Source organism: Babylonia areolata, chromosome 8 (assembly GCF_041734735.1).
Source record: "Babylonia areolata isolate BAREFJ2019XMU chromosome 8, ASM4173473v1, whole genome shotgun sequence".
In the NCBI taxonomy this organism is placed as follows: Eukaryota; Metazoa; Mollusca; class Gastropoda; order Neogastropoda; family Buccinidae; genus Babylonia; species Babylonia areolata.
The window spans coordinates 2,463,801-2,473,008 of record NC_134883.1 but is presented as its reverse complement, the minus strand read 5'-3'; the positions used below and the strand labels follow the sequence as shown (position 1 = coordinate 2,473,008).

The following is a 9,208-nucleotide window of genomic DNA, read 5'->3' as shown; positions in this document are numbered from 1 at the left end:
TAATGGACAGATATTTGGAATTTATTCCCCTCGATTAAAAGCGCACATTCACTTCTTTTGTGCGCGCCCATCTCTGGTGACATCCGCTTGAAAAGACGCTTTGGCAACTGTAATTACGTCTTCACTGAAAGACCTTTACAATGCTTGAAGATCACTCTGCCCTTCTTCGCTGTCATAATTCAAACTTAAAAATTGTGTCCAGACTTCTTTTACATAAGGTGAGGACTACGTTCAGTCCTGGTCCTTTTTTGGGGGGGAGGGGGGGGGATGAGGGGGCGGGGGGTGGGTGTCTGTGAAGAGAGATCGTTGAACAAAACAAATCACACCACGCAGTTACACACACACATGCACACCACACTCACACACATACATACATACAAGGATACAAGGAGAGGCACAAAATGGGGTCACAGAGAAAGATGACAACGACTGAACCACACACAAAAAAAAGATTGACGTGAGGAGGAGGGAGGATGGGGTGGGTGAAGATATCAACTGCATGCTCTTCAAGAGGTGAAGAAGCCACCGTCAGGTTTGCGCGAGTAGCCCTTGTTGGTGGTCTGCGTGTGGTGACTCTCTGGAACACAGGCAACACACTACGTTGCAGGAACAGCGTTATAGACAGAGTGCCATTCATCTCAAATCGAATGCCAGACAACACAAGGTACGCACGTGCGCACCTTTACTGACGCACCCACGGACCTACTGGAGCGCACAGCTCGATCACCAGCATCGACATAAGCATGTCTGCATGCACACTTAAGTAACAGGAACAATTAGCCATGAAAAAAAGGGCGACCGCTAAATGCTCTGAACCACGGGAACTGAAAACAAACTGTGAAAAAGAAGAAGACGAAGAAGAAGAAGAAAGATGAGGAGGAGAGATATATGCCTTAACTCTTTCCATACGAACGGCGAAAGAGACGACGTTAACAGCGTTTCAGCCCAATTACCATCATCAAAATATTGCAAGCGGAAGGCTCTTATACTGAAGAGGTGAATGTTGACAAAGAATACCACAATTCTGACGACGGAAGCTAAAGGTTGGGTCATTCAGACACCCACTGGACATCCGAGGGGTCTGTGTAGAGGAGAAGAGAGGACTGGCCGTACTGAGTGAGTTAAAGCGGACTTTTTGCAGTAAGAAATGACAAAGCATCTTCTGCCTTTTCTCTTCTGGAGTGTTGGCCTAGCAGTAACGCGTTCGCTCAGGAAGCGAGAGAATCTGAGCGCACTGGCTCGAGTCCCACAGCCACCAGTTTTTCTTCCTCCTGTAGAAAAATTCACTTCGATAGGAAAACAAATAGAATTGCAGGTAGAAAAAAAGGATATTTAAGAATGGGTGGCGTTCTCAATGTACCAACGCACTCTCCGTGGGGAGAGCATCCCGAATTTCACATAGAGGAATCTGTTGTGACAAAAGAACAATATACAATACAATACTCTCTCTCTCTCTCTCTCTCTCTCTATATATATATATATATATATATATATATATATATATATATATATATATATACAAACATATATATATATACACATAGATAGATAGAGAAAGAGAGAGAGACTCTGTGTGTGTGTGTGTGTGTGTGTGTGTGTGTGTGTGTGTGTGTGTGTGCGTGTGTGCGTGCGTGCGTGTGTGTTTTGATTCAGCAGATGCTGTATAGCGTCCGCATGCTCTGACGGCTGCAGGAAACTACACCTGACGACCTGACCAACTCACCGATAGCGTTCTTGACGCTGTGCATGCTCTCCTTCTTCTCCTGCTCCGTGATGGAGATGGGGTGGTTCATCTCGGGCTCCTTCTTGGGTACCACCACCACCCGGTTCTTCAGCTTACGGCTGAGGGACAAGGCACAGAGCAACGGCAAATCAGTGACGCGTGTGGTCAAAGAGGGACAAGGCAAGACAGGACAAGACTGGACAAGACAGGACTGGTCAGGATGAGACAAGACAGGACTGGCGGGACAGGACAAGACAAGACAGGACAGGACAGGACAAGACAAGACAGGACAGGACAGGACAAGACAAGACAGGGCTGGCGGGACAGGACAAGACAGGACGGGCGGGACAAGACAGGACAAGGCAAGACAAGACAAGACAGGACAAGACAAGACAAGACAAGACAAGACAAGACTGGCGGGACAAGACAGGACAAGACAAGACAAGACAAGACAAGACAAGACAAGACAGGACAGGACAGGACAGGACAGGACAGGACAGGACAGGACAGGACAGGACAAGACAAGACAGGACTGGCGGGGCAGGACGGGACAGGATGAGACAAGACAGGCTGGACAAGACAAGACACGACAGGACAAGACAAGACAAGACAGGACTGACGGAACAGGACAACACACAGCGAGACGAGAGACATAACGAGACAATAATGTATACACGTGAGACGGGGCGGGGCAGGACTGGGCTGGGCAAGACGAGATCCGGTGACAGAACGGGAAGGATCGGGACAGGGCGAGATGATACGAGATGATAACGAGATGAAAACGAGATGATACGAGGCGAGGCAAGACAAGATAACTCCAGACAAGACTAAAGGGCACTCAATAGAATTCTTCCTTAACGAAGTCAATGGATAAGCAAGGAACATGCTTCTGGGGGAGGGGTGAGTGGGGGTGAGGGGGGTGGGCGGGGGGAGGGGGGGGGTTCATACAGACTGTCAGACAGACAGACGCGGCAGACAAAAATTAACAGAAATAGATCGAATGAGCCGAACCATACGAAGCGTGTGTGTGTGTGTGTGTGTGTGTGTGTGTGTGTGTGTGTGGGCGCGCGCGCGCGTGCGTGTGTGCGTGTGCATGTGTATGCGTGTTTCTGTGTCACTGTGTGTGTGTGTGTGTGTGTGTGTGTGTGTGTGTGTTACTGTGTGTGTGTATGTGTGTGTGTAAAAGGCATTCCAATGAGATACACACCACCAGCACCACACTCTTCACTCACCCAGCCTGGTCCTCGTCGAACGTCTCCCTCTGGTGCAGGGTCTCGTTCTTGTCCTGCAAGAACTGCTCGTGCTGGTCGTACTTGGCCTTCAGCACGAAGTCCAGCGAGTCGCGCGGGGCCTGGGGGTCGAAGTGGTAGACCTCGTGACGGGAGCTGCTCAGCGTGTGGGTGCTGTTGAGCCGCTTCCACGGCTCCTGCTGCTGAGCAAGATGCGTCGGCACCCCGTACACCTCGTTCGAGTCCTTGAACACCGTCCAGCTGTTGGTCTTGGGGGCCACCTGTGTCACCAGCACTTCGTGCTTTAGTCGTGGGGCCGCGAAATGGGCAATCTCTTATGTTAGGGTATTAAATTATTGCACCTATTGGTTACTTATTCATCTTCATTCACTTGTGTGTACACGAGTGGGCTTTTACGTAAATTACCGTTTTTACCCCGCCATGTATGCAGCCATACTCCGTTTTCGGGGGTGTGCATGCTGGGTATATTCTTGTTTCAACACTCCACCGAACGCTGACATGGATTACAGGATCTTTAACGTGCATATTTCATCTTCTGCTTGCGTATACAAACGAAGGGTGTTAAGGCACAAGCAGGTCTGCACATATGTTGACCTGGGAGATCGGGGAAAATCTCCACCCTTTACCCACCAGGCGCCGTTTCCGAGATTTGAACCCAGGACCCTTAGATTGAAAGTCCAACGCTTTGACAACTCTGTTATTGCGCCCGTCCTATTGGGTACCTATTCAGTCATGCTTTGTAGGACCAAAATAAAAACCGGAGAAAAGCATGAAGGCGGCACGTTAGTTTAGTGACTGAATCAGCATCAAAACTGAGTACAAAATTTGTTTAATTAAATATATAACAGTACAAAAGTTTAATAAGAGTCGGAATCCACTGACAATGGGTTACAATACAATTATACCAACGGTAATATCGTTTCATACATGAACAAAAATTGCCGATGAAATAGGTTCATGAATTAAGAATGGTAAAATAGGGCATTACCCGAGAAATGTGTGTAACTGTTCTTTAACTTTCACTATCCGCGCGCGCGCGTGTCCTGTGAGTACATGTGTGTGTGTGTGTGTGTGTGTGTGTGTGTGTGTGTGTGTGTGTGTGTGTGTGTGTGTGTGTGTGTGTGTGTGTGTGTGTGTGTGTGTGTGGCGCGCGCACATACACACACACGTGTCAGTGTGTTTATGTATGATAATCATGAGAGCGATGTGTGTGTGTACGATAGTGCGCACGTACGGTGAAAGAGACGGCGAGAATGAGAGAACGGCTTGGGATTGAGCATGTTATAGTGACTGATCGAGTCGCATTTCTCCAGGTATTATCATCTTCTACAAGGTAGGCTGATAACGGCCAGGTGCCAGCAATTCATTCATTGTTTTCAGTGCGATGTTTAATCTTTCTTTACGAATTTACAAGCCTGACCGTTCCACATGAGAAGGATGCAGATGTATAGCCTACTGGGTGGACGCCGATTCTGCAGCAATAACAGTCTTTTACTGATGGAAAGCACTGCTTCGATCGGTTATGTAGAACGAATGCGATCACCTACAACACCATTTAGTATAGCCTAAGTAGTACGACTGGTTTCCTCCCAAGGCCAATATAATACAAGGTGAAAATAAGCTCAGCGTGGACAAAACCGCAGTCCACTTAGGTAGCCAACGGTGATCATTATTCGTGGTCCGACCTGGAGACACAGATATGGTCAGGCGCCAATTGTCGGGGTATTAGTTATACTTTTCCACTCCATTAGTTGTTAGCCTTGTCCAGATCTACGACCAGGTATTTGCTGGATTGTGGTCTTAGTTCAAGTTATACGTGTTCGCTACTAGGTTCCAAATTTTCCGTAAAAATGAAAATGAACGAAACAATAGTGTGTGTGTGTGTGTGTGTGTGTGTGTGTGTGTGTGTGTGTGCGCGCGCGCGCGCGCGCGCGCGTGCTTGCGTGCGTACGTGCGTGCGTGTGTGTGTATGCGTACGTGCGTGTCTGTGTATGCGTGTGTGTGTGTGTGTGTGTGTGTGTGTGTGTGTGTGAGAGAGAGAGAGATCGAATGAGTAAGACGAGAGACAGACAGACAGACAGACAGACCGATAGACAGTTGACAGAGAAACAGAGGCAGGGACAGACTGACAGCCGAATAGACATAGACAGATCGAGACACACACACACACACACACACACACACACACACACACACACACATACGCATGCATGCACGCACGCACGTACACACACACACACACACACACACACACACACACACACACACGAACGCGCGATAGGTTCAGTTAAAGGCGAAAAACAAAGGCTCCATTCAGTGACAGCCCACACTTACCTGCTGAGCTCCACTGCCATAAAAGTTTTCGTCATTCTGCAGTTTGGGGAAAGGGTAGGGGTCTCTCTTCGACATAGTAGCCATTCTGGAATTATTTACAGCCGGACACACCGAAACGCTCTCGACGGAGGATGGTGATTTCCTGCACGCGCACCTGACGAGCCAGCCAGCAGACAGCAGACGAAGCTGAGGTGATCACCAAGGATACACAACTGAACTCTGGGAACGGAAGTGATTGTTGTTACTCTAGTTTTTATTACCCATTCTCGATGTCTGTATCAGTATACAAAGTGGTCCTATAAGAAGATATTTTATCATAAAATTTCAGTTTTGTAGCGTTATCGATCAGTTGTTGTTTTTCAAGCAGATGAATGATTCCGAGTTCTACCGACAGAGTATTACGCATGCGCATCGAGAAACGAGGTTATTTGAATAAACATAAACCTGACGAAGAAAATATGAGCAGTCAGTCTACTGAAATATAAGACACTAGAATCAATGACTGAGATTATTCAGCATGGGAGCTAGGTTTGCTCGCTATGTTGCCAGTGTAATTGTACATGTTAAATGAGGCACAAATTTATTTACACTTAAGTGGTGATGACGATATTGACAACTGACAATTGATTAACAGAAAAAAATAAATCAGAATTATGATTTTACTATCCATATTTATTTTGTAAAGAGAATATAATATAATAATCTTTCTTTTGGCATGACATGCGTACTTATGATCGCGAAACAGAAAGACACCCACCCTCCAATTGAATCTCTCCCCCACTCCCCGCCCAAGCTCATCATGCATGCAGCCCCCAATAAATAAAAATAAAAAGATAATAATGAATAGATAAAATTAAGGATGCGGCTTCATGCTGTCACATTTGGGCTTAACATGGAAGTTCAGAGGTGGAAGCTAGAAGCAAGGGTAAAAAAAATAAGTGAGAGATATAAAACGTTCGTCTTTAATAAACAAAACAAAACAACAACAAACAAACAAAACAAAATAAAAATCAGAAGAAAAACGAGTTTTCCTGTTCGACGCGCTTAGCTACTATGCAGATGGCATAGTGTGAGGAAACCAACCATCGTTTGCATTGACTGGGATCACAAATATTTGTTGCAAAGTTTATGAAACGTACGTTGCTTGTACATGATCCTAACTGGATTAAAATCACGATTATTTTACGTTAAATTCAAGTTTAAATGTTTATGGTCCTTAACTCTCTTTTTTTTCTTTCTTTCTTTCTTTCTTTTGTGAATTCAGTATTCATAGCCCACAACGCGCGTTGTTTTCGAAAAAACAGCAGCCTGGTTGTTTGCTGGCTGATCCGTAAGCTTATTTGTGGCTATTTTTTTCGCTTTTGCGGACTTGTGCCACAGCGCTCACTGACGTGCACAGCGACTGACGTGCAGGCTTTCGCTTTCCATTCAACACCAAACGGCACGATAATTTCGGTCTTCTTGCAAACTGCCTGTGGAAATATAGCTTGTGAGTTCTCCGATAAATAGTCTGCAGCTCGTTGAAACAGTTGATTGTGTGTCCATTTTATCGGTTCTGCGAACAATGAAATGATGAATACAGTTGGTGCTTTGGTGACAGTGCTGTGTGTCGTTTTGATGGTGGACAGACGAGTCGCAGGTGACTCGCTTCCAGAATGCAAGCCGGTAAGTTCAATTTATTGATTTTATGGACTGGGAATAAGTGTTTGCGAAATATTATAAAACAGTTTTTCGCCTTTTTTTTCTGCCTATCTCATTAAATCAATCAATAATACGCTGCAGTGGATAATTCTCTCTCTCTCTCTCTCTCTCTCTGTCTCTCTCGACGTTTGCTCCATGTTTCGGATCAATTTTTCTACTAAATGATTCAGTTTGGTTGGAAGCCTGTTCAATGGTTGATCTGCTTACATGCGGAATTAGGATTTCCTCATGTTCCTACCACACCAGCTGTATATTTTTACCACCACAAACATCAGCCAGTTACCCAACACAGGCTACATCTGTCTCGATATCAGTTCCAGTACGTATGTATTCATGAAGATTATTAAATAATACTTTGAAGTCATTTTTGTTTTGAAATATTGTTTTATTGTTATTATTTCAGAGATATCACATGCCATTTGATTTCACCACATAGTTTTTAACAAATATATTATAATTATATATAATTATTCACATCATTGGATCAGTGGACAAGACTGGGAGGATTTGAGTAGCAAGAATGCAAATTTCCAGCTGACAATAATGACATTGTTTATATTTTGCAGGAAGATTTCCACTTTGAATACACAGAATGTGACAGTGATGGAGGCAGGTGGAGAGTGTCAGTACCCAAGAAAGACATGTGCAAAGTCAGCAAAGGTGGTGCTCCAAGCCCCCCTGTCAGAGGGAAGGACTGCAGTGAGTATTAATTGACAACAAATCATTTATTATGATGATAATGATAATGATGGTGTCGATTTAACTTTATCATATTGAAATAAGATAAAATGTAAATTGACAATATTGTGAACACACAGCTGTGTGTGTGATCACACACAACCATTTATGCACACATGCATACATGCACCCACACATATACACATACTTACAGTGTAACTGAGTTACAGTGTAGATACACACACGTTCACACACGTGCACGCACATACAGTGATACAGATATTTACACACACACACACACACACACACACACACACACACTTACACACCAGATACCAATTGCAGATGGGGAAGCTTCCACTCTCTCCCCCACTCCAATTTCCAGTTCAATAAGCCACTAAATATGGAAGGAAATGCATATAACTTGGGAAGAAATATATGAAAGATTTTTTTTTTTTTTTTTTTTTTTTTTTTTTTAGCAGTTTTATTCTTTTCATTCTTTGAGATTGTAAATTGAACAGGGTTAGCATGTTCACAAATGGACACACATGGTGCAAGTGTGTATGTATATATATATATATGCATGTCTTTCTCATGTAACAGTTACAGTTAAGCAAAACAGATGGACTGATTACAAATGTGCTCTTACTACTCATGAACTGATGAAGTTATACTTATGCAATCTTTCCCATGTTCCCATTTTTATTTGCATTATTTCCTTGCTTAGGGCATATGGTCCTTCGATTGAACGTGTTTCAGTCTTGTGTAATAATACTATATGCAGTAGTGCACAAGGATGAGTGAATGAACAATACCACAACAGTTTTTTAAACACTGGTGCAGTTAAATTGCTTTGTGCTCTTTGTCATGCACATATATGTATTATACATGCACACTCAATGATAAACATGTACACAGAAGAAAATATTTACACATAATTAACAAATGTATCTCTGAAGTCACTTATTTGATGACTGCCTGTAAATTGTGACTCACTCAGTCACTGTCTGCAAATTATGTATTGTCGCAAGATTTTTTTCTTTTTGATATCCCCTGAGGATGCTTCTTGACTTGGCTTATACAGTTATAGTTATACAAAGTTATAGATTTCATTTACCTCATAAGCTTTCTGTTTGTTGCTTAAGAATTTAGCTCTCAAATTTAAGTAAAATCTTTATTAAGGCAAGAGGGACTATTTTACAAACAACTTAGAGATGATAAATCATGAGACATAAAAAAGCAAAGAACAAAAAATCCACCTTGAAATACTTTTAGTGAATCATCTACTAGAGACCAAACTGAAACAGAAAGGGGACACATGATCCCTTTTCCCTGAAGAAAAGGAAGAATGTAATTTTTTTGGTGTTGAGTTATTTTGTAATGGTTGATGCAGGTCATCTGTAGAGCTTATATATTGATTTGGTGTGCTGTTAATAGGATGCCATTACTGTCAAGAGTGGTCACGTGACCTTATACATCATGCTATACGATCCTATATAAGAAATGAAACATGATCCCTTCC

At 43.5% G+C, this 9,208-nt stretch overlaps 2 protein-coding genes across 2 annotated transcripts in view; one reads left to right on the top strand and one right to left on the bottom strand.

Moving 5' to 3' along the window:
* Positions 1-279: 279 nt before the first annotated feature.
* Positions 280-5,500, bottom strand: LOC143285002 (protein CFAP276-like). Its single transcript, XM_076592169.1, has 4 exons — positions 5,308-5,500; positions 2,956-3,233; positions 1,724-1,842; positions 280-577 (listed from the first exon to the last, which is right to left on the bottom strand). Exons 1-4 carry the CDS (start codon positions 5,389-5,391, stop codon positions 507-509), a joined length of 552 nt encoding a protein of 183 aa, XP_076448284.1. The 5' UTR covers positions 5,392-5,500; the 3' UTR covers positions 280-506.
* Positions 5,501-6,667: 1,167 nt separating this feature from the next.
* Positions 6,668-9,208, top strand: part of LOC143284455 (endosome/lysosome-associated apoptosis and autophagy regulator family member 2-like) — a 46,067-nt gene continuing 43,526 nt past the window's right edge. The window contains exons 1-2 of the mRNA XM_076591097.1: positions 6,668-6,972; positions 7,575-7,707. Of these exons, the coding sequence (XP_076447212.1) occupies positions 6,877-6,972; positions 7,575-7,707 (229 nt within the window). The 5' untranslated portion in view covers positions 6,668-6,876. The remainder of the gene's footprint in view (positions 6,973-7,574; positions 7,708-9,208) is intronic.